Genomic DNA, 24455 nt, shown 5'->3' on the forward strand with positions numbered 1-24455 from the left:
CGGCCGGGGAAGCCGGCGGCGCAGGCGCAGAGCGGGCAGGATCAATTCAAACACCGCTCACGATCGTTACCACGGCCGCTGCCCATTGGCCCAGAGGATTTAAACTCCACGCCGCGGCGCGGGGCACCATGGGAGCGCTGCGCTTTAAAGGCCGTTAAGCTGCCGGGCGCGACACGCGGTGGGGCTGGGACACGCAAATCCCCCCTCGGTAACGGTCCAGCGGCAGGGAGCCCTGCTGCACCCCGGCAGGAGGAGGGAAGGGGTCCCTCCCGCTCTGGGGACCTCTCTCCCCGCAGTGCTGTGCTCGGCTTTGGGGGCTTTTAATGGACCTTAAAGCTCCTCCAGCTCCAACCCCTGCCACGGGCAGGGACACCTTCCACTGGAGCAGCTTGCTCCAAGCCCCTGTGTCCAACCTGGCCTTGAACACTGCCAGGGATGGGGCAGCCACAGCTTCTCTGGGCACCCTGGGCCAGCGCCTCAGCACCCTCACAGGGAAGAGCTTCTGCCTAAGAGCTCATCTCAGTCTCTCCTCTGGCAGTTTAAAGCCATGCCCCTTGGCCTGTCCCTACAGGCCCTTGTGAAAGTCTCTCTCATTTAGGAGTCTCCCATGGGACCATTTGTGGGTGAAAGCTGCCAGGTCAGAGGCAGCTGGTTCATGCTGTGCCTCGCTTTCTGACACACTGGCACTGTAACAACCAATAACAACCAGAACACGGCTCCCGTGCCTGGGGAACAGCAGAAACCTCCACCTAGTTTGATTTGCAGAGTCACAACCTTGCATTGCTTGAACAACTGAAGAGGATTTAATTCACACACAGTAAAAATACAAACAGAGCAGTCAGTGGCTGCACATTTAACCGTGGTTACTGCACGCTGATCCAGCTGATGGCTACTTGAGGTGTATCAGCACTTTGTTATAAAGAACGGCTGAAAGCTCAGGGCTGCTGATGTCGCAGCCACGCACCTACTGCATCACTAATACACATCCCAGCCCCAGCTGCTATAACTACAACATGTGGGAGGCCAGTTTTAAACCTAGGGAAGGACAATGCAAAGCTTTAGCTAACTCAGCCAGAGCAGGCACATCATTTTCAGTCAGTTGTCTGGTACTGGGTCAGGTACATGCAGTATCAGCTGCTCCCACCAAGAATTACTCCTGCTCTGTTCAGTGTCAAAAATGGAATGTGCACTCTTTCCAGGAAGTCTGAATCTCTTCCTTAGGCTTAATGATGCAGAAAAGCACCAGCGAGCTTCCTGCAAATATACACAGTGGGAAGTAAATGGGGACAGTTGCAGTATTCTCTCACCCACCTCTGGTTCCTGCTTTTAATTACCCTATTTCTGCTGTGCTGAGCTCTGTCAGTGACATGGAGTGAATCCTCTTTCCAAAGCCCTTCGGCTCTTTATGGTCTGCAGTGCTCAGGAAGTAGAGCGTGCACTGGCCACATGAAAGACAACCCTGTGTGACAGGCGAGAGCTTCAAGAGCTAAAAACTATAAAGTGTCCTGCCAGGCAGGGCATGGAGAGACAGGCTTCAATGTCAGCCAAAAGTCCAAAAGCCAATTCGCAGGTGATGAACAATGAACCTCAGTCCACAGAGAGAAAAAGCAGAGGGCATCCACCTCAACTCACAGCCCTACAGAGCAGCACCTATTTTGCCAATGGAAAGCACTGGATCTATGAGCCTGGTAAGGAACTGCCTCAACACACCTATCACCCACACAGTCCTTCTGCTCAAGGATGCACACTGCTTCGAGCCTTGTTCCCCAGCTGCAGTGAGGAGATGCTGCCCCAAAGGGAGCTGTATCAGCTTTCCCAACTGGCACGATTCAGACGACATGGAATGAATGACACCCAAATGAGCACACAAAGGTTAAAACCCAGGACACAGCAGCTTTCAGGAACGGCTGCTTGGCCAGACCATCAGTGCTGAGGAACACTCACAGAGTGCTCAGAACAGTGAGGGCCAAGGCCTGGTCTCACTGAACAACCCCCCTCCCTGCCCCCAGAAAGCTCTCAAATGCCTTTACTGCTCTGAGACATGAAATGGGCTACTAGACCTGCGTGAGTGGCAGGAACTTCTGGTAATAGCTCTTTGTAACATCAATCATGAGCTCCTGGGTACATTCTGGGAGTTCCCCAGAGAAGAGCCCTGGAAGAAGGACAAGAGTGTGAGCATCAGTGTTCTTGCAGGAGAAAGCAGAAAATAAGTTTGTATTCAACATTCAATCAGCCGCTTGGATTGAGTTGTAGGTAAATACAAATGGAACAGCAAAGGGCTCGTCTCTGAAGTGGAGCTACTCACTATGGTTGTTCCCACTGTACCCCCAGGGCAGACAGGCTGCTCAGCTGGGTCCTTAAAGCTCCCACTGGTCCCCACAAAGCACCATCAAAGATAAATGATGGAGTGTGCAATTTGTACAGTGAGATCTCCAGCACAGACAGGTCGATGGGCAGGAAGTAAACTAAACTAACAGCAATTTAACGTACCTCCCTCCCTACTAACATAGGAATAAGGAGCCAGTGGTCTTCTCGCAGTCTGAACCACTGAACCTCCTGCCAACTCAGAAACCACAGGAGGAGGAGGAGCAAGTTACGATTGTTACTCTTCAGTTCACCAAGTGCCCCAAACATTTATTTCTAGGCACTAAATGCTAATGGGCAACTCCATCACAGCAAACTCCACTTAAAACAAGAACATCCACATTATCCACACTTCTGTGCAAGTAAAGCTGGAGGGAGCGTACCTGGGCAGCCTGAGAACACCGTGAACGGTGGGACGACTGTTTCAGGAGGTAGGACTGTGTTATCTAAGATTTTGCAGCAGTCTTTCAAAACGCACCTGCGGCCCTAAAACAGAGATTAGGGCAAGTTTATGCTCAAAACACTGCTTTTGCTTATGACTGAGGAAGTACCTAAACTTCCACAAGTTTAACTGCTAAAAGCATTCTGTATAAGGGAAAGCAGAAGTGGGGGGGGAAGAGGAGGTTGTGGAAGGAAGCTGTGCTTACAAAGCCTCAACAGTATTCCACAGCTTAAGGAGAAGACTGGGAAATGGCACTCACAATGACACAGTTCTTGCCTATGTGAACATAGGAGCCGATCTGGGCTGCATTGACCACACAGTCCTCTTCTATGAAGACATGATCACCAATGTGGAGAGGGAAAAAAGCCACCCTGCAAGAGGAGAGGTATTTGTACAACAGACAGACTGATCTGCGACACTGTGAGACCCCAAAACACACTGTGGAGTCTCCTGTCTCCCGCTGGATTGCCAGAGGCAGAGGTGGTGCTGAGAATAGAACAGTAACCAGCCTTTCTCATCTCTTCCCAAAGGATGGCCCAAATGAACAACAGGCACAGGCTGTGCATACACAAAGAACAAGTGAAACATGTTATTCACTTTGCTATTTGAACATGTCTCATGTATCTCCATGTTATGGGCTGAAGGAATGCAAACCCTGAAGGCAAAGCTGGAACTCTCAGGAAAACGCAGGTTTAGAGGGATGTATTTGCGCAGATGGCTGCAACAGGAACACTGCCCTCCAAACACAGACCTCAGCCGAGCCAATGCAGCTTTTTCAGTCCATGGATCTTAACCTCAGCCTCCCTAAAGGAAAGGGACCTCTTACCCTTTGCTGAACTTCTTGAAGGGTGGCCTGATGACGCTGCGGCTTTTCACCACACAGTGTCTCCCAACCCGGACATTCGCTAGGTCACCGCGGATGATGCAGTCGTTCATAACTATTGTCTGCAAAAGAGAAGACACAAATGAGCTCCAGTTCCTGCGCACGATACCAGTTACTGCACAGACTCATGCAGAGGTCAGGCCACTCCAGCAAGATTCCATTACCTTACAGACAACTCTTACAGTCAAAAGAAAAGTGACACCAAAGCAAAGGGAGGACGAAGGTCTCAGTTCAATACAGACCAACCCCAGCAGCCATTTTATGTTCCCCAAACTCTGACTCCAGAGAAGACTTTTAGCTGCGATCTTCCCACTGTGTGCTCAGGCAAACCACCTCATCTCTGGACGTCAGTCCCTAAGGGTTAATCATAGAATGGTTTGCGTTGGAAAGGACTTTAACATCCTCCCGTTCAACCCCCCTGCCATGGACAGGGACAACTCACACCAGACCATGTCACCCATGACTCTATCTAGCCTGATCAGTGCAGAGCAGAGCCCGGTACCACTGGGTGCTCAGGGCAGCAGCAATGACAGGGACCCCGCAGCCTGCCCGGCCGAGCTGCAGGCGGATGAACCCCGGTGCGGTGGGGACGCGGCAGCCCGCTCTCGGTGCCTACCTTGCCATTGAGGACGATGTTCTGGCTGCCGCACAGCACGGACTGACGGCTCACCTTGTTGCCGGACGCCTACGGGCAGAAGGGCCGGGTCAGTGCGGCCGCCTCCGGACCCCGGCAATGCTGCCAGGCCCCGGCGAGCCCTGCTCTGCCCCTCGGCCCCCCGCTACTCCCGTTCCCATCCCGTTCCCATCCCGTTCCCGCCCCGCTCCGCCCGCACCGTCTCGATGTACTCGGACTTGTTGTAGAGCATCTCGCCCAGCTCCATGACGGCTCCACTTCCGCACGGCCGCTCCTGGCTTCCGGCGCATCACGTCCTCCCGCCGCAGGCGCTTCCGGCGCGGTTGCCATGGGCACGCAGAGCCCGGCGGGGCGGCCATGGAGGAGCCGGCGGGCGGTGGGGCCCTCAGCGACTCGCAGAGGGAGCAGGTACCGGAACGGGGCCGGGGCGGCGGTGTGAGCCCCGTGCCGCCAGCCCGGTGCCAGCCCGGTGCGTTGTGTCTTGCAGCTGCGGGAGAAGCTGGCGCTGCTGCGGAGGGAGTACAGCGAGACTGTCAGCCGGCTGCGGGTGAGCGGGACGGGACGGGGCTCGGCCGGGCGCGGGGCACGGTGGCAGGAGCCCGGTCCCAGCCCCCGCCCGTGTTGTGTGTGTGTGCAGCGGGCGCGGCGAGCAGAGCGAGCCAGGGGCCACGGCCGGGACGCGGCGGCGGAAGGAGGCCGGCGGGAGCCGAGCCCCACAGGTAGGAGCCGGTGGGCGGCGGGAGCTGCTGTGCGGCCCAGTGTACCCGGCCGGGGCCGGGGGCCAGGGACAGCCCGGGACAGGCCGAACCGGCCACTGTCGCCCTTCTGTGCCCCGCAGCCTGCCCTGCGGGACGGGCCCCAGCCCCGCTGCCCCCAAACCCACATGATGGCCCCTGCCATCTCCTTTCCTCCCTCCTCACCAGGTCCAGGCTCTAAGGTCCCAGTCCTTTGTTCCCAAAAACGTATTCTAGCTTTACTGTGTGATGTCCTGCTGGGATGGGGCTTTGCTGGGGGTACTTGACATGTATGACATTCTTTCCCACAGGTTCTAGAGATGCGGAACCTCCTAGTGCTGACAAACATGAAACCTCTCAGTTACAGGCTAAACCCTGCTCCGATCTTGACACACAGGAGCAAACATCTGGTGCATTTAAACATGTTCCCGAGGGGGGCCTGCAGGACAGCTCTCAGGCAGAAAGCATACAGGCTAGCCAGGAAATCCTGTGTGCTGGAATTGCGAGGCCAACCCCTGAGGAGAACAAACACCAAAGCTCCAGAAGCCTGCTGAGGCTGAGGAGACGGACGAAGGCTCGGGTGTCAGGGGGATCAGTGCGTGATGTGCCTCTCAGCAGCACTGGTGAAAAGGTAACAAATCGAATTGCCAGCACGGAGGAACTGCAGTCTCCAGTCTTCAGGCAAAGCAGTGCCTCAGCCACTAAGGAAACGGCTCCAAGAGCAGCAGGACCAACACTTGTGCAGAGAGAAGAGAACGGTTTCACTCCTCCCAGTGCAGCGTCAGGAGTCACACAAGACTCTGTCCCTCCAGGAGCACCTGAGCTCTTCCCATGTGCACTTCAGGACAGCAGCAGTGTCTGGCAGCCCGAGTCCCAGGATGCTGTGCCCTCATCTGACAACCCTGAGCCTGCATGGCTGTGTTCAGAGAACAGAGACTCTGCTTTAGCTGACATCAGTGCTGATGGAGGAAAGGAATCCCCCAGTATAATCAGCCAAGCGGTTGGTGAGAGTATGTGTGAAGATCAGGGGGAATTATGTAGGCTCTTGGATTTAATGTCAGAAAATGAGGCATTGTCTCCTGATGGAAATAAGACTGTAACTAACGAGAGCAAAAGCTGCAAGGGGAACCAGAGTGACGCTAGTAGCTTAGATCCCTTTCCGGCAGATCTTGCTCTGGACGGTGTTGAAGAACTGCTGGAGAGCCAACAGCTTGAAACTCAGTCGAGACTTTCTCCTCTGGAAAACGTGGCAGCCCCTGGAAGTGCCCTGAGCTCGTGCACGGTGGTTGAAGGGCTTCTCTTCCCGGTTGAATACTACGTCAGGACAACTCGGCGCATGTCCAGCTGCCAGAGGAAGGTGGACCTCGATGCTGTCATCCTCAGCCAGCTGGGCAGGAGCAAGAAGGGTCAGCGAAGTAAGTGCAAGCTCGGAGATGCAAATTTGGATCAGCCCTCCCAAGAAAGAGCTGGAAATGATTTGGGGTCAGGGATCGTGCCGTTCCCTTGTCTTGGGGCAGAAAATGATCCAGCAAATTCAGATAGTCCTCAGGGATCTCCTCCTGCCTCCAGTGGTAGCAGCACTTCCGTTGGATCCGTTTCCCAGAGCAGTATCACTAGCAAGGGGCGAGATCGGAGACAATCACAGAGGAAGCAGAGGGGAAGAAGAAAGTCTGCCAGCAACCCCCTCGTGCATCTGGTGTCACCAGAGCTCATTGAGAGCCTGGATCTCGTAACGGCAAGGAAAGGCAGCAGTCTGCTGTCAAGTGAATGTCAGAGCCAAAGGGGAAACTGTGATGCTGGTCTGGAAAAGCCACCTTCGGATGAGAGAAGGTTCTCTGCTGCTGTAGCTCTTGCGGCTACAGAGACAGGAGTGTCTGGTGCTGTACAGCCGAGGAGTGCGGATCCTCCCCCAGTGGGGAGCCAAGTGCTTGACAAGTGCCTTAAGACTCTGTTAGAACAGCCTCAAAGTCTACTTCAGAGCAGTGATTCTCTGCACCCGGGGAATGGAGCTTCTCCCATCCCCACAGGAGACCTGGAAGCCAACTTCCCTGTGTGCCAGGCTGATGGAGAGCCAGCAGAGCCTGTGGAGAATGAGCAGGTACCCAAAGCCTGCAGGGCTGAGCTGCTCTCCGTGATTAACGTCCCTCTGCGCCGCTCTCTGCGTTGTGCTGCAAGGCAGAGAGCAGGAGGGCATGTGGCAAAAGGTCCTGAGGGTCTTGCTCCTCTTGGCCTCCCTGCTGTGGACCTCAATACTTGTGGTTCTCTCTTCTCCTTCCGCAGCCTCCAGTGGCTGGCCTCCAGGCTGGGTGTCAGGGACTTCCACTTACCTGATGAGGAGTTTGGACTACTAAAACATGAAAAACTAGAATCTTCCCCTGTGAATGACTTGGAAGTTTTTGTTCCGAGTGTGTTTGAAGATGGGGTGGCTGCAGAGGACACACAGGATGCACAAATGACTCCAGAAGAAAAATGTCTCAGAAGAGATTTGATTTCACCTTTCAAAACTGGGCTGCCCAAGTCACCTCACACAGAAAGCCCAGCTTCCAAGAAGGAGCTTTCCACCCATGAATTGCTGTTTACTCCCATGGGGACTGTCTTAGCTGCTGCTCCCACTCAGCCAGGGTCCCAGATCTCCTCATGTGTGTTCCCTGTCGTGGGTGCAACCCCGGCTGCATTACCCTCAGTACACAGTGAGGTGTCCCCCGACACACCTCCCATCCCTCCGAGCCTGCATCCCTCCAACGGAGCATCTGCACAGGGCGTGCAGGATGGGGGATGCAAAGACTCTGCCATTCCACTGCACTTGGATCACCGTGGTGCAGGATCTGCTAAACAAGAGGAAGAACAAGGTACAGCATTTCCTGTAGAAGCTGAAAGAGGTCCCAGTAATAAATGTGATGAGGCTGAGGCCTTGGAGAAGCACCAGCACTCAGAGGGCAAACAGCAGGGATCCGGCAGAGCTTCTCCTGAGCAGGTAACAAGCTGGGCCTCTGCCCATGGTGCTAATCCAGTGGGTTTGTGGGCAAATCCCCTTTCCAGGAGTCTCACCTGGCTTCAGGGGAAAGACCTGTTTGCTGCTAGCCCTGCGTGCTGTCTTTAAGCTGACTTACTGCATGTTTGGGTCTCATCTGTTGCCTAAGGTCTTCTGGCCTCAAGAGCAAATTCTTTAACATCCTGTTTGATTTGAACAAAGTTTCTGGTACCCACAAAGTGTTGTCCAGCTCAAGGAACTTTTTCAGCTAGGATTTGGTAAAGGAGATGAAATGATTCATATGTGGGATGGGTACTGAGAGAATGACTTGTCTCTGAAGGCTGAAATGCCAACTGATGGTAAGAGATAATTTTCAGGTGAAACCTGGAAATAACTTGTCTGGGATTTCTGAGTTTTCAAAGACATCAAGTGCAAAAAAAGATGCTCCTTCCTTGGCTCTCCAGCAACAGAGTGAATTCACACTTCTGCCTCGTTCTTGCAGGTGCTGAATCTAATTTCACAGTTGAATTATCTTCATTCTTTACTTGTCTGTGCAGGAAAAAGCTGTAGCAGAACGGTTGATGCCAGTACTGCCTGATGGCCTGAGAGAAGAGAGCTTGCAGCTTCTATCAAAGCTGAAGGTGGGATAACATCACATAATTGTTACTGAGCCACTGGCAGCTCTGTAATAGTGAGTTTAACAAAAAAGAAATAAACCCTGCAGAATGGGGAGGTGCACAAAGTAGCTTGCTGTCTGATTTGATCAGTTGTGTCTCATGGTGAAGCCTGCTGAGGGGTTAGATTGCTCTTCAGCTCCTTCTGACTGATGATTTCAGTATTTGTGTCTGAATAATGAATTCTAAACACTCAAGGAACAACTGCTGCATTTTACTTTGGCCCGAGGTAAGATGATCTCAGCCCTTGTACCCCTGTTGCCTGCCCTGTGGCTCCTGTAGCCTCCTGTCACCTTTTTGGGCACTAGCTAACCCTGTAAGTCCTGCCTGAGCTCAGGCCTCTGCTGGGTCCCTGTCTTTTCAAATGACAAGTGACTTTCGTGAAGTGAGGCAATGTATTTGCTCTGAGGATGGAACCCAGCAAGCACATTCTCCTGGGTGCCTCACTGGCACTTTATTCAAAATTAAACATCATAAGCATAAAGTTTGAGCCTCAAACTCTCCACACACTGAATGTGAAGTGCTGTCCTCAGGCTGTCCCTCTAGGTTAGATAACCACGTCTGTCAGAAGAAAACCAGCCCTGTTTTCTGTTGGGCAGGATTGTTCGAATTCCTGCGCCGTGGATGTGAGCACCATGTGGTGGGAAGCAGCTGGCTGCAGAGAGCTCTGTGTGGTGACAGCCTGTGAGAGCTCTGTCTCCCTCTGGAAACCCCTGGGGCCCGACCACTGGGAAAAGGTCTACACTTGGCAGCTCAGAGAGGTACCAACACAGTTCTTATTTCTAGAGTTCAGGGCAACTTTCTTGTCCCACGTGTTAGTTCCCAAGAAACAATGAGCTTGTACTGTTGGGTGCAAGGGAACTTCTTTAGGTTGCATAAATTTGTTCGTTCCACTTAGCAGCAGAGGAGAATGATTTGCAGTGCTGATGGAGGAGGCCAGTAGCTTGTATGGTGCCATGTTATTTGCTGGAGTTTGGTTCTTGTACTGAATGGTGGCTGCACTTCAGCTGCTGACTCGTGTGTTCTCTTCTTACACTCCCTGGAGATGCTTTTTGTCACTTACATCAGCAGAGGTTGTTTAATCAGGCAAACAGCCCAGAGTTCAGCTGTTAATCTAAGTGTGCTTCCTCAGAAGGAAAATCAGCTCTGCTCTGTATCATTTTAATGAATCACTCTAGAAAATGGCATTGAAGTCAAAGGGACATTGTGGGTGACACAATCCTTGCTTTGCTGCCCTAGATTCCTGTAATACAGATCGTTCCTCTGCCAGACTCCTGCAATCTCGTGTGTGTAGCACTGGGAGACCTGGAGATTGGAGAAATAAGGTTTTGTATTTATTTCTTACCAGCTCTTTGCACCCTGAATAGCCACAGCTTAACTCTCCTCTGGTGTGGCAGCAGAAATGATCCCTTACTAATGTGTCGCTTTCTCAGTTGCTTTAACACTTGGAAAATGGAAGGGGTTTCTATAAATCGGCTATAAAGAGCTGTTTATCCAACCCTAGAGGTGTTTAAACGTGCCAATTTTTATATGCTATGGCATCTTTGAGTTCTGCTTCTCCTTCTCATGAGGTGTGACTTTCTCTTAATTTAGGCTCCTGCTTTATTCATCTGAGACTGACTCATTCAAGCAATCTCTAGTGAGAACTGGAACCATAAAAGCTGTTCTTGGGCTGAAGGACAGGAGGCTGGTCAGCAACAGTAGGGCTGTGCAAGAGCAGCACGTGGAAATAGTGTCTTTTTCAGAGACAGGAAGGTGAGTGCTGGGTTTGGGGTGCTCTGTGGGGCAGGTGGAGGAGGACTGAGGATACGTCTTGGGTGTAGATGAGTGTTGGGTTCCTCTTTCTGGAGATGCGCTGAGCACAGAACACATGCTATTTTGACTGCTGCTTCTCACTTGTTAATCTGCTGTTCAGGAGCAGGGATGGACAGACTTTGATGCCCCCTGAAGAGACTGTTTCAGCTTTTGCTGAAGTGGAAGGAATGAGGGACGCGCTGGTTGGCACCACTGCAGTGAACAGCGTTGTCATTTGGTCAGTGATTCCTTTGCTGTTAACTGGTTTAGCTCATGGGTGTGTGGGGTAACAGTTGGCTGCAGGATAGCGCAGGGGTGTTGGTTGGCTGCTGCTTTGCCTGTGAAACAGCAATTGTCAGCAGGTCTGTGGTCTGGCACTTGAACTTGTGTGCAGTGCAGTAGGTGGTGAATGAGCTGTGCAGCTGTAACTCCACTTGCTTTTGCACCATATTCATTATGTCTCTTCCTGTGGTCTCGTGTCTTAGTTTGGTTTATGTGGAACCAAAGCTCTGTCCATCTTGCATAGTGGTGTTTTCCTAACTGTGCTTAGGAAATAACGTGTAGAGGATGGAAATGCAGTCAGAATTTGTCTGTTCCCTGACTGCAGGAATCTGAAAACAGGCCAGCTCCTGAAGAAGATGCACATTGGTTATTCCTACCCAGCTTCCATCTGCCATCGAGCCTATTCCGACTCTGTACGTACATGAAATATGGCAATGCTGCACTGACCAACTGGGGGATTGGAGTTTCTAAAGTGGATTGAAATACCAGCCCTATTTAGATATGCTGAAGGTATTTGCAAGGCAGATGGGTTAACCAGGAGAAATGAGCCCCATTGGCTGCCTTGATTTCCTGGCTTTCTTCTGTGTGCTGGTAAAATGAGAGTGATGCATCAAAAGACATTCCAAAGCAGCAGCACTTAGCAAGGGGGAAGCAGAAGAGCTGTTGCTGAGCCCTGGTGCTTGGCACATCTCTTCCATTCCACACTTGAGTAACTGCTGTTGTCAGAAAATCAGTGTGATTATTATCTATATGCACCCTGAGGGCATTAACTGTTTAACCCCAAGCTTCATACTGATGATTCTTTCCCACTTGCTTCCCCCTGTGCTGTGATTCTTGATGCATTTTTGTGGTTGATCAAGATTTGTTTTCAGTGGGCATTTAACCTTTTGAGCAAGAATTGTCTGATAATGGTGGTTTGAGTCACACTCTTTGGAGACTTCCTCAGAATATCTGTCCCAGGGTGTTCCATGCTGGCCTGTGGCTGTTCTGAGAGCTGCAGATTTCAGCTGCGCTGCTTTGCATGGAATTCTTGTTAGATTGTAAGCTTTTAGGGATTAAAATGAGGCCTAGAAATTTCATCCTACAGCAAGCCTGGCTTTTTCAGACAGGAAGATCAGTGCATAAATCCTCCAAGTCACTGAGCTGTCATTCTCCTGCATTGCATCAGCCCTTATCAGTCAGCAGCTGCTTTGGGTTTTATCTAACTTGATAAGGAAAGTAAACCATTCCTGTTTTATTCAGTACAAATAATGCATCACTGTCCGTGGGGCTTTGATTATAAAGAGAATGCAGCAATTAATTGCTGGAAAATTTGCTGGGCTTTTTTCCCCTCCTGCTGTTGTTTTTAATGATGTATTTTTCCCCTGTGCCCCAGGGCCTCCTGTTTGTGGTTTTGAGCCATCCACACGCCAAAGAGAGCGAGTCCTGTGGAAACCCTGCATTCCGTGTGGTGGCGTTCAACCCCAGCACAGCCAGGAGCAGGGGGGTGATGGCCTCCTCCCTCCCACCCGGGCACACCGGAAGGCAGGTACCGGGGCTCTGCTCCTGGAGCCCTTTGTGGTGGTTTGGGGGGGATCTCTCGGCAGGCTGGGCAGTGCTGCTGGCAGGGATCCATTTGCCGTCTTGCCGGTGATAAGGGGCTGCATCCGTTGTGCCCTTGGGTGTGCTCCAGGGGCTGGAGCAGGGTGAGGGTGTTGGCTGTTTCCTGCCTGCTTCCTGCGCCAGCCTGCGCTGACCCTGGGCTCACAGCAAGGGGCTGTGCTCCTGCGGCTCTGCAATGAGGCTTCTGTGTGCTTGTGCTTTCATCTTCCCTCCACCAGTCACTGTGGGAATGCTGGAGCTGGGCTCACAGGGGACCCCCTGGGAAAATGCCTTCAAAGGAGATGTTCCAAACCTTTGAGCTGTCTCAGAGCTGTGCTGTTAGAGAGGCTTTGCTGCCTTTATTTATGCTGAGCAGCTGCGTGCATCCATGTGACCTTTTCCTCCTCTTCCGTTTGGAAAGAGGCTGTTTAAACCATTATGAGGTGCTGTGGTGATGTGCTCAGACACCAGCAGGTCCAAATCTTGAGTGGTTTTTGAGCGTGTTCTGGGGCTGAGGAAGGGTTGTGTTGACAATCTTTGTTCTCAGATGTGACACATAACGCAGCCTGGCTTCCTGCAGCCAGCTGAAGTGTCCTTATTCGTTTGTAGCTGAGACTCTGGCTGGTTTCAGAAGAGATGTGGTGGGGCTTTTGCAGATGTGTGACCCTTGTGTCTGTGTCCCCAGGTACCTGGAGGGTGATGTGAGGGGTGCCTTGGCCGCAGCTGTGCTGACATCGGGGGCCGTGGCCGTGTGGGACCTGCTCCTGGGCCAGTGCACGGCCCTGCTGCCCCCGGGCCCGGCGAGGGGCTGGGCACTGGCCCGCTGGGCCACCACGGATGCCTGCACCGGTGCCTGCCTGCTGGCCGGACAGCAGGACGGCACCGTCTGCCTCTACCGGTACCGGAAGCCTCAGCCTGGGGCGGCCTGATGCAGCACTGTGGGGAGCCTGCGGATCAGCTCCACCGGTACCGGGGGTCGCGTTTGGCTGTGCGTGCGCCCGGGTGTGTGCGGTGCCATTAAACCACTTGGCTTTACACCGGGCTCGTGTCTGCTGCTGCCCCGCGCCGTAACGGGTGGTCCGCCGGGCCGCCAGGGGGCGCCGCCGCCGCCGCGGGGAGCACCCGTGTCGGCCCGCCCCGCCGCGGCGCGGCTCGCTGTGTGCCGGGAGCGGCGCGGTGCACGCTGGGAACAGGTCACCATGGCGGCCCGTGTCCTCTCGGCCTGCGCCCGCCGCCTGCTGCCCCGGGCGGGCCCGCCCGCACCGCGCCCCGCCGCGCTCCGCTCGCTCACCCGCTGCCTCCCGCGGGTCCGAACGGCCCCGCCCGCGCTGCTTCCGCTGCCGCAGGTAAGGCCCGAGCCGGGCGGAGCGGGGCGGGCGGGGGGCGGCCGGCGCTGCCCCCGCTGCCCGGTGCCGGTGTCTTGCAGGTGCCGCGGGCACTGCCGCCCTGCCGCCGGTTCTCCGAGCTGCCCCCCCTCACCCTGGACGACATCAAGGAGCGCGTCCTCTACGTCCTCAAGCTGTACGACAAGATCGACCCCGAGAAGGCAAGTGGGGGCCGGGGGGGAGCACGGGCATGGCCGCAGGCAGCTGACCCAGGGTTGTTCTCCCCGTAGCTCACAGTAGACTCCCACTTCATGAAGGACCTGGGTTTGGACAGCTTGGACCAAGTGGAGATCATCATGGCCATGGAGGACGAGTTCGGTAAGTCCGAGCTGGGCACACGGTGCTTATGGCTGATCCCTTGGTGCAGCTGCAGCACACGGGCACTGCTGCACCTCTGAGCACAGGAGCGGTGGCTTTCCCATCCTGTAACTCAGAAAGTGGAGTGGTTCTGGGTCAGGATGGAAGCTGGTCACTGGTGGTACCAGCAGCACTCAGGGGACGTGTCTCTGCATCTGTCCATCTGCTGCTGAGCTCTGTCCTTGGCAGCTCCGGCTGCTGTTCTCCCCACAGCCCCTGGGCACCTTCCCCTCATTGCTGGGGATGGGGAGGGGACAGCACAAGGCCTGAGCCAGGTGCTGGTCTTGGCTCCTCGTGGGAAGTCACAGCTTGTCCCAAGTTTTCCTCACCAGGTTGTTTTTTTACCCTCAATACTTGATGTTACTGGGGAAAAAAAAGGTGATTTTGCCTTATCAGTGTATATTCCAAGTTGCTTTTCACTTAATTTTGGACTTCTTCATGCTTTGATGTAAAGCTCAGACATTCTGCCTAATTTGTCACATCGGGTCACAGACATCCTGGGGTTTGGTTGTTCTCTAAGCCTGGGCAGAGGTTTTGCTTCCAGAGCAGTTGCTGATGCTCTGTGTTAAGTTCCTTTGTGTGTCACTGGGTGCTGTGGCAGTGAGGGCTGGGAAGAGAAGGTGCTTTTTCTGGTATGTGTTTCTGAGCAGTTCTGAGCCCTTGTGCTCCCTGCCCCCAGCTGTGACCCTGCATGAGCTGGTGGCTGTTGGGGCACTCGGCAGCAGACTCTGACCAAGGAGCTTCATGCCTGGGTGTGCCTGGTGTTACCGGGAGCATCCCCTCTGCTGAAGGTGGTGGTGGCTCCAGCGAGGTGTGAGGGCACTCGCTGCCTCCTCAGCGTCTCCCTGCCCCAGCAGTGGTGCTGAGCAGGACAAAGCTCAGCAGGAGTCCCAGCCCTGTGCTGGCTCTGGCCCTGCTGTGTGTCCCTGGCCACACTGTCCCGGCTTCCTTTAGCCTTGCTCCCACTTCCGCTGATCCAGGCTAAGTATGTGCACTTTCTTTCCAGGATTTGAAATTCCCGATGGAGATGCTGAGAAGTTAATGTGTCCACAGGAGATTGTAGATTACATTGCAGATAAGAAGGATGTTTATGAATAAAATCAGTTCTCCAGAGCTGAGTAAGTGGAATCGTGCTCCTCTGAGTGTCTTGGGTAGCAGCAGTGGGCACAGGGCAGTGTGTGACACCTGTGAGGGGAGGCTGGGTGAGGGGACAGCGCTGTGTGACCATGGGGCAGGCAGGGGTTGGCAGGGAGCAAGCAGGGGAAAGCAGAGGTGACTTCCTTGCGGTGTCTGCTGCTGGAGAGAGGATGTGGAGAGTTGTGGGGCACCTGAAGCACTCGATTATCCACAGCTCTTTCTGTTGAGGGGGTTTGACTCTGGTTGTGGCAGTCCATGGTTTTAATGGGGGGGGGGAACCTCCAGACATGCTGTGGCAGCTCCCGGCATTTCCTGCTGGGAAGGAAACGGGCAGGAAGGGGTGAGTGGAGCCCCTGCCCTGAGGTGCTGCCGGGGAAGTGAGGGGAAATGAGCTGCTGGCCCGGGGCCAGCATGGCAGCAGATGGGGCCACCTTCCTGCTGGTCCTGCGGCTCCCTCCGGATCAGCTCCGCTCTGCAGGGACCTGGGCCCCTTCCCTTAGAGCCAAGGCAAGATCCCGGCCATTTGAAAGCCCTGTGGGCTCACAGCTTGCTTTTGGTTTCCAGCTCATGTGGTTTCTGCCTGACCCGCTGCTTTTCTGCCTGAAACCCCTGGGTCTTCCCTGATGGAATACTAAATATGTGGATTTTTCTTCCTTCGCCAGGAGCTGTCTCACGGCCAGGACCGGGCTGGGGGCAGCAGAGGAACATGCACGCACAGGCCATGCTGCTGCTGCTGCTTTCATCGGAACCTTGTACTTGGACGTTGTATTTAAATCTGTCTGAACCTGTTATCCTTTAAAAACGAGGAAAAAAAGGAATAAATACACAAGACCAGGGGAGTGTTGCTGGCATTGCCCTGCTGGCGTTGCCATCCCACCCTGCCACTGTGCTCACTGGGTAGTGGTGGGTGAGGGACATCCGTGTGTGCTGTTAGGGGGTGAAGGCACCATCAGCTGAGCACTGGGGAGCACTTGAAGCTCAGACAGGCTCTGATCCTGTCTCCCAAGGAGCTTGTGCTGTTCATACGTGTGTGAAAGGGGCTTGTGCCGTGGTGCAGAGCTCTGGGCCTCACTGCTAACGTTGTCAGCTCTTCCCACTCACTCACCTTCTGCTGCCTGCACAGTTCATTTCATCCCGGTAAAAACAAGTTGTGTTTGATGGAAGATAAAGGGGAGAGGGATTTCCTGCTGCTGCACAACAAAATCCCACACGTGTCCCTGTGAGCCCGGCACGAGCTGCTTGCTTTAAACCTCTCCCGAGGCAGGAGCAAGTTATTTCTGGACCCTGCACAATTCTCCCCCTGTGCCAAGAACCACTTTGATGTGTCAGAGGCACTGCAGCCAAGTGAGTGCTGCTGGTGATGAGTCCCTTGGCCATGGAGGGGGCGCGGGTTGGGACGTGGCCCCGTGTCCACTGCACGTGGGGCCTGAGCGTGCCCCGGGTGTTCCCTGCTTCCTCCCTGAGCCCTCACCCGGCCGAGGGACTTCAGCCAAAGGGTTTCACTTTCACTGTGTGTGAGGCCGGTGCTGGTGGAGGCTCCTCGATTGCTCCTTCACCCAAGCACATCCTGACACCTCTTCTGAGCAAGCTGCAGCCGGAGTCTGGGGGAGTTCTGGACACCACATCCATGGTGGTTATCCCCAGTGTCTGCTTGGAGATGGAAGTGATGGGGTCTGCAAAGCCCTCCCTTTGTGCCCAGGTGAGCCGGTGCTGGTTCTGTTGGTGGTGGTGCCCTGGGTGATTCATGGAATCCCAGCCTGGTTTGGGTTGAAGGGACCTTAAAGCTCCTCCAGTTCCAACCCCTGCCACAGGCAGGGACCCCTTCCACTGGAGCAGCTTGCTCCAAGCCCCTGTGTCCAACCTGGCCTTGAACACTGCCAGGGATGGGGCAGCCACAGCTTCTCTGGGCACCCAGGGCCAGCGCCTCAGCACCCTCACAGGGGAGGGCTGTGAAGCCCTCGGTGCCCGCAGGAGCCTTTGCCCCGGGGCAGCTCCCGCGGTAAGAGCCCCCCCCGCGGCCGGTCCCGGCGGGACCCGCACATGGAGCCGGGCGGGGCCGGTGGGGCGGGCCCGGGCCGGGGGCTGCGGCTGCCGGCGCCTCCGCCCCTCCGCAGCGGGAACGGGCGGGGGCTTCCTGCGGCCGCCTCGGCAGCGCCATGGAGCGGCTGCGGCTCCCGCCGCTCTTGGCCGCCGCAGGTGAGCGCCGGGTTCCTCGGGGGGGGATGCCCGGCTCGGAGGGGGGGGGGTGGCCGCGGTTGCGGGGTGCGCGGTGGGGCCGGTACCGGCAGCGGCTCGGGCGGGTCTGAGCCCCGCGGCTGCACAGGGGGGGGCTGAGCCGGGGGTGCCGGTGGGCAGCGGGTGACACCCGGGGTGCGGGAGCCGCGGCGAGGCGGTGCCGGGGGCTCAGGGTGACCCCAGCCCCACCGCTCCTGCCGGTGTCGGGACCCAGCGCCCTGCCCGGGCAGCGTCTGCCCCTGCACCGGCCCTCGCCGGCACGTGGGGCTCGGTTCTGGTGCGGGTCAGAGCAGAGCGGGTGCTCCCAGCGCAGGGCAGCGGGGCCGGCGCGGCAGGACCCGGTTTGGGTCCTTGAGATGAGGGCGGGGGCTTCCAGCTGAGCTCGGGTTGTTCTGGAGCATCCCCTTCACCTGTGCCCGTGGGTATGAAGGGAGGCACCGACCCCCCTGCCCACACCTGCAGCTCCTGGGGCCCGGGGCTGATGCCTGATGCCCGGCACCGCTGCTCACCACCCTTTCCCCTTTGTCCTCAGTGATCGTGGGATGCTGTGCACGGCTCTGCCCCTGTCTGAGCACCGAGATGGGCCCCACACCCGTCACTGCCGGCCCCTGCACCGCGACCGGAGAGCGCTGCCCCACAGGTACCGTGAACCCTTCGTCTGTAGCACCGTGCGCTGCCCACGTGTGTTGGTGCCGAGCTGGCGGCTGTGGGGCGCTGCCCATGGGTCAGCCCTGCCCAGTGTCCCCCTACGTCTGCCTCTGCCCATAGATTCGGAGCGAGGAGCTGACGTGGGGCAGGCACCGACACCAGAGGCCGTGGGGCGGCTGCGGACAGGGGCTGAGCTGCTGCCGTTCTCTGGGACCCCCACCGGGGCTGCCGAGCCCCCCGGCCCCCAGCCGAGGCCCGCAGGCCCCTGGGCAGGCAAGGACGGAGCAGCCCCCTCCCGGGTCCCTGGGGGCAGCGAGAGCCCAGGGGGAAGCAGTGCAGGGGCCCCGGCCGCTGAGGAACCGAACACGGCTCCTGCCACCGGGCACCCCCCCGGGACTCACCCTGTGGGAAGCGCCGTGTCTGAAGGTGCCACGGCCGCACCGGGGACACGCTGGCGTTCACCATCCCGCACAACGGAACCCAGCTCTGCCGAGGGGCAGGGGGGGTCCCCCGGCACCCTGCCGGGATGGAGCCCAACGGGCACAGCTCTCGTGCCGAGCCAGGGGCGCTCACACGGGCCCTCACCCCCTGAGCTGGAGATGGGGGAGGACGCGGGTGCCACGGTCCCGCCGGGTGACCCCGGCCCAGGGCCCCGGCCGAGCATCGCGGTGGCCATCGACAGCCCCGCGCCGGGGACAGCCGGGACATCGCCCCTAGCGGGGGGGCTGCAGAGGCTGCTGACCCCCACCGGGACACCGGGAGGGACACCGGAGCTGGCCGCGGGACGGGGCTCTGGCTCCCACCCATGGCCAGTGACGGATGTCTCATGGCAGGGTCCCGGCGCTGCCCCGCGCCCCTCTGTGCCGCCCCTGGGGGCTGATGACCCCGTGTCCAACGCAGCCGCAGGGCCGGGCCCGGCCTCGCTGCCCGCTGCAGGCACAGGGCCGGGTCTACCCGTTCCCACCAGCACCGGCACCCCAGGGGCCACATCACCCGGCCCAGGGGGACCCCTGGACCCGACCCCAGCGCTCTCAGGGGCACCGAACACGGAGGGACCCTCTGGGCACGGCCGCGTCCCCCTGCACCAGACCCGGCCCCCGGGGCTGCCCCTCACTCCCATGGCCCCGGGCAGCGCAGTGCAGAGCCGGCGACTGTTCCCCAGCCCGGATCCCCCCCGAGCACCCCCAGCCCCATCGCCTGCCCCAGCCGGTGGCTCCACGGTGCCCACAACACCGCTGCCCTCCCCAGGGACCCGCTGGGGTGTCCTGGGGCTCAGCCACACTGCAGACACCCCTCTAGCCCCAGGGTTTTGGCTGCCCCACACCAGCTTTGATGGGGATGCTACAGAGAGACCCCAGATCCTGGGGGGCGACCTGGTGGAGGGAGGCGATGTCGGGCCCTGGGCAGTGACTGCACCACCGAGCTGGGAGCCCAGCAGCCTGGACCCTCCCTCAGCCCCTGGGACTGCACAGACCCTGGCTTCATCCCAGCCTGAGTCTTCCCTGGGACCAGCCACTGCTATCGATATCACCACCACCACTGTCACCATCGCCATCACAGCCATCGCAACCACCACCACTGCCAGCCCAGCACAGCTCAGGGATGTGGGGACCATCACACCAGAGCCCAGTGCTGCTGTGCTGCAGAAGGATGCAGTGGGGGTGACTCATCAGCCCACCGTGACGCCAGGGCCCCCGCAGCAGCCAACTGATCCCCCAGGGACCCTGGGCCACAGTGGGGGCCCCGGGTCCCCCACAGCTGCAGAGGACCCAGACCTGGTCCAGCCATCGAGTGACCCCAGAGGACATCCGGATGCTGACACCCCCCAAGCGCCACCGGCTGTGACGGGCAGAGCCCCCCGAGTGTTCATTGTGGAGGATCAGCGGCCGCTGCTGAGAGGTGGGTCCAGGGGTCGAACCCCCCACAGGGGCACAGGAGGAGGAGCGGGTCTGTGTCACCCTGTCCCCATCTCTCCTCCTGCAGCCTCCATCCTGCGCATCCCCTGTGAGCTGGTGCTGGACATGGGGTTCAGCCCCGCACTGCAGGACCCCGAGTCCCACGAGCACCAAGCGCTGCTGCACTGCTTCAACCGGACGGTGAGAGCGGGACGGGGCCGTGGGGCTGTGCTGGGGCTGCCCCACACTTGGGGGTGCTCAATGCTCCCGCACCGCGCTCAATGCTCCCGCACAGGTCACGCCGCTCTTCGCACCCCTGCCCGGCTTCCTGTGGCTGGAGGTGACGCGGGTCAGGTGCGTGCTGGTGCAGCCCCTGCCATGGGGCACATGGCACACGGTGCTGTGGCACTGATGGGATGCGCTGGTGATGACCCTGTGTGTCACACTGGGCTCCCTGCAGGGAGGGCAGCGTGGTGCTGGAGTACGAGGCGCTGTTCACAGCAGAGCACGTGTGGGTGCCGGGGCTGGGCACGATGCTCAGCACCGCGCTGGGCTCCGGCAGCGCCCGGCCAGGGCTGGCGATGGGCACCGCATCCATCCTGCGCCACACGGCTCTGGGTGAGTGCAGGGGCTGCGGGGTGGGCTCGGGCCTGGCCTGGCTCTGTGTTGCATGGTCAGATCCTGTTCCTGCAGAGCCGGATCCCTGCGCCGCACTGTTCATGTGCCAGCCTGGCTTCGCCTGTGTGCCCGGTGCGGACGGGAACGCCACGTGCACGTCCCTCTGCCACCGCGACTACTGCAAGAACCACGGCATCTGCACCCACCCGCGGGACCGCGGCCCCCTCTGCCAGTGAGTGCCCCCGGGACCATGCTGGGGGTGATGGTGCTGCCCCCCCCAGCCCTGACCCCCTCTTGGTGCAGGTGCCCCGTGGGCAGCGACTTCTGGTTCATGGGGCTGCGCTGCGATTACCGGGTGACGCAGCAGAGCCTGCTGGGCATGGCCGCGGGCGTCCTGCTCAGCATCCTCCTCCTGGGCGCCGTCATCGCCGCCGTCGCCGTGCGCAGGTTCAAAGTGCTGCTGATGGAGGCCAGGGCTGACCAGACCCGCAGCAGGTGGGATGAGAGGGATGGCGTCCGGGATGGAGCTGCTGCTGCGGGGCTGATGCTCCGATCCCTCTCTGGGGTGCTGGGGGCAATGGGCAGCAGCTCCAGCCTCACGCGGGGTCAGAGAGAGCCACAGCTCGGAGGGATGCAGGGATGCAGAGTGGGCTCTGGCTGAGCTGTGCCCAGACAAACGCTGCCCTGTGGCTGATAGCGATGGGCGGGAGGTGCCGGGGCACCAGAGGCTGTTCCCAGTGTCCTGTGGAGCCCCAGGCTGGGTGCAGGTGTCTGTGTATGGCTGTGCCAGCAGTGTGGGTGCTGGGGTTGCTCCCCACAGCCCCATGCAGTGTGCAGGGAGGAATGGGGAGGCAGCGGCTGCAGGGCTGGGTGGGTCGGGGCTGCAGTGCTGCAGGCTGTGCCCCTGCACACACCGTGATGGAGATGAGCCCCAGCCACAGGGTCCCAGGGCTCCCATCCCTCACCAGCCATGGAGGGAGCCGGGCTCAGCCCCTGTCCTGGCCCCGCTGCCCTCCCCGGTTCGTAATGCACCGCAGGGATTGCTCTCAGGAACCACCCGGCAGCTGCGGGGCTGGGGCCAGATGTTGAGCACGGTCACGGGCCCTGTCCTCAGCCCGGGCACGGGGCCGGGTCCTGCCCTGGGCTGCGACATCTGGGTGGAAACTTGAGCTCTGCGCTCACAGTGCGGTCACTGGGGTCCTGCGTGACCATGGGCACACGTGTGTGTGTGTGCATGTGTATATGTGTGCGTGTGTGTGTGTGTGTGTGTGTGTGTGCATATGTATATATGTGTGCATGTGTATATGTGTGTGTGTATGTGTGCATGTGTGTGCATGTGCGTGTGTGTGCATGTGTATATGTGTGTGTATGTGTGCATGTGCACACGTGTATATGTGTGTGTGCATGTGCGCCTGTGTGTGTGTGTGCATGTGTGTGCACGTGTGTGTGTATGTGTGCCTGTACATATGTGTGCATGTATGTGTGCATGTACGTGTGTATATATATAATGTGCATGCATGTGTGAGTGCATGTACAAGTATATATATGTGCATGCATGTGTGTATGTGTGCATGTACTGTGCATATATATATGTGCATGTACATGTGTATGTGTGTATGTGTGCGTGTGTATCTGTGCATGCGTGTGTGTATGTTGTACATGTACGTGTGTATGTGCATGTATGTGTATATGTGTACATGCATGTGTGTATGTGTATATGCAGGTGTGTATGTGTACATGTACATGTGTATGTGCATGCACGTGTCTATGTGTGCATGTGTGCATGCACGTGTCTATGTGTGCATGTGCGTGTATATGTTTGCCTGTATGTATGTGTGCATGCATGTGTGTATGTGTGCATGTATGTGTATATATATGTGCATGCATGTGTGTATGTGTACATGTACGTGTGTATGTGTGCATGTATGTGTGTGTGTGCATGCGTGTATGTGTGCATGTACATATATATGTGCATGCATGTGTGTTTCTGTGCATGTACGTGTGTATGTCTGCCTGTACATCTGTATGTGCCTGTACGCGTGTGTGCATGTACATGTGTATGTGTGTGTGTATGTGTACATGTATGTGTGTATGTGCATGTACATGTCTGTGTGCATGTGCGTGTGTGCACGTGTATGTGTGCATGCATGTATGTGTGCATGTACATGTGTGTTTATATGTGCATGCATGTGTGTACGTGTGCACGTATGTGTGTGTATCTGTGCATGCGTGTATGTATGGTGTACATGTACGTGTGTAGGTGCATGTACATGTATATGTGTACATGCATGTGTGTATGTGTGCATGCAGGTGTGTATGTGTACATGTACTTGTGTATGTGCATGCACATGTGTATGTGTGCATGTGCATGTGTGTATGTGTCTATGTGTGCATGTGTGTGTGTATGCATGTGTGTGTATATGTTTGCCTGTATGTATGTGTGCATGTACATGTATATATATGTGCATGCATGTATGTGTGCATGTGCGTGTATATGTGTGCATGCGTGTGTGTATGTGTGTGTGTGCATGTACGTGTCTATGTGTACACGCATGTGTGTATGTGTGCATGTGCGTGTGTATACACATGTATGTGTGTGTGTGTATGTGTGCCTGTTGTATGTGTGCATGTACGTGTATATATATGTGCATGCACGTGTGTGCGTATATAAGGATATAAGGAGGAAGTTCTTTACTGTAAGGGTGGTGAGGCACTGGAATGGGTTGCCCAGGGAGGCTGTGAATGCTCCATCCTTGGCGGTGTTCAAGGCCAGGTTGGATGAGGCCTTGGGTGCCATGGTTTAGTGTGGGGTGTCCCTGCCCATGGCAGGGGGTTGGAACTGGATGATCTTAAGGTGCTTTCCAACCCAAACCATTCTCTGGTTCCATGTGTATGTGTTCATGTACGTGTCTGTGTCTATGTGTGTACACGTCCCTGTGCCCGCAGCTACCGCCGGTTCTGCCGCCTGGACGACGTCTCTGCTCAGTACTGGTCGCGGTCCCGGCTGCCCTCGGCCAGCTCCCTCGACAACCCCGCCTTCAGCACCTCGGAGGAGCTGCTCCACCTCCAGGCGCTGGACAACGGCTGCTGCGGCTGCCGGCAGGACTCGGGCACCGCCGCCAAGCAGCGCCCAGAGCCGGGCCTGGCCAGGTAGGGGGGGGCTGCAGTGTGGGAGGGTGAAGCGGGGATGGGAGCTTGGGCAGAGCCGCCTGCCCCGGCCCCCCCTCCCCTTCAACACCGGAGCATCCTCGGGGGTGGAGGAGAAATGCGCGGTTTCCTCCCCGCTCCCGTGTAAGGAGCCGCGTGCGGTGGGGCCGGGTGAGCAGGAGCAGGGTTCCCGTCTGCAGGAAGCAGGGCGGCTCCGTGCGGAGGGGAGCGCGCTGTGATCAGCTCGGCAATGGAAAAAGGGCCCTGCAAGCTCCCAGTGGCTCAGGGCTGGGCCAGCCCAGGGCACTGCACAGCCCCACGGCCCAAGTGCGATGCTAGGGAGCGTGGGTGCAGGCAGACGCAGGCGGTGCAGGACTCACAGCCCCACAGTACCCATGATCAGGGTTCTGCTCCCTCAGCACTGGCCTGGTTTTTACCCCCCTCCCCTTTCCCCTTCTTTTAATTACTTTGGGTTTTCTTCCCAGTTTCCATTACGAGTGGGACACGAGCTCCGGCAGCATGAATGAGCCCATGGTGGACTCGGGCAAAGCCAGTGACATCTCCGTGTCGAGCTGGCCCATGGAGCCCATCCAGTGGACGCCCTTTCCCCTCCTCCATCAGCTTTCCAGGCAGCGGCCGGTGAGCGCAGGGGCCGTGGCAGTGGCTGGTCCATG

The 24455-nt window shown here is 57.4% G+C and overlaps 3 protein-coding genes across 4 annotated transcripts; 2 read left to right on the forward strand and 1 right to left on the reverse strand.

Annotated features, from left to right (window-relative positions):
• Positions 1-2016: 2016 nt before the first annotated feature.
• On the reverse strand, positions 2017-4702 carry DCTN5 (dynactin subunit 5). Its single transcript, XM_080618489.1, has 6 exons — positions 4523-4702; positions 4306-4374; positions 3633-3751; positions 3066-3177; positions 2748-2850; positions 2017-2152 (listed from the first exon to the last, which is right to left on the reverse strand). The coding sequence occupies exons 1-6, from the start codon at positions 4568-4570 to the stop codon at positions 2055-2057; spliced, it is 549 nt and encodes a 182-aa protein (XP_080474615.1). The 5' UTR covers positions 4571-4702; the 3' UTR covers positions 2017-2054.
• Positions 4556-13304, forward strand: PALB2 (partner and localizer of BRCA2). Of its 2 annotated transcripts, none has more exons than XM_080618480.1 (12): positions 4556-4731; positions 4811-4870; positions 4961-5042; positions 5369-8031; positions 8586-8669; positions 9302-9463; positions 9942-10027; positions 10296-10457; positions 10618-10734; positions 11104-11191; positions 12154-12302; positions 13045-13304. In XM_080618480.1, exons 1-12 carry the CDS (start codon positions 4681-4683, stop codon positions 13286-13288), a joined length of 3948 nt encoding a protein of 1315 aa, XP_080474606.1. In that variant the 5' UTR covers positions 4556-4680; the 3' UTR covers positions 13289-13304. The 2 variants fall into 2 exon arrangements, with proteins under 2 accessions (XP_080474606.1, XP_080474607.1); XM_080618481.1 differs by having other exon boundaries at positions 12154-12306; positions 13045-13200.
• Positions 13305-13382: 78 nt separating this feature from the next.
• On the forward strand, positions 13383-18232 carry NDUFAB1 (NADH:ubiquinone oxidoreductase subunit AB1). The gene is made up of 6 exons (XM_080618490.1): positions 13383-13705; positions 13786-13905; positions 13975-14062; positions 15108-15219; positions 15901-16937; positions 18006-18232. Exons 1-4 carry the CDS (start codon positions 13559-13561, stop codon positions 15197-15199), a joined length of 447 nt encoding a protein of 148 aa, XP_080474616.1. The 5' UTR covers positions 13383-13558; the 3' UTR covers positions 15200-15219; positions 15901-16937; positions 18006-18232.
• The last annotated feature ends 6223 nt before the right edge of the window (positions 18233-24455 follow it).

This window comes from Psittacula echo (assembly GCF_963264785.1).
Source record: "Psittacula echo genome assembly, chromosome: 5".
Lineage (NCBI taxonomy): Eukaryota > Metazoa > Chordata > Aves > Psittaciformes > Psittacidae > Psittacula > Psittacula echo.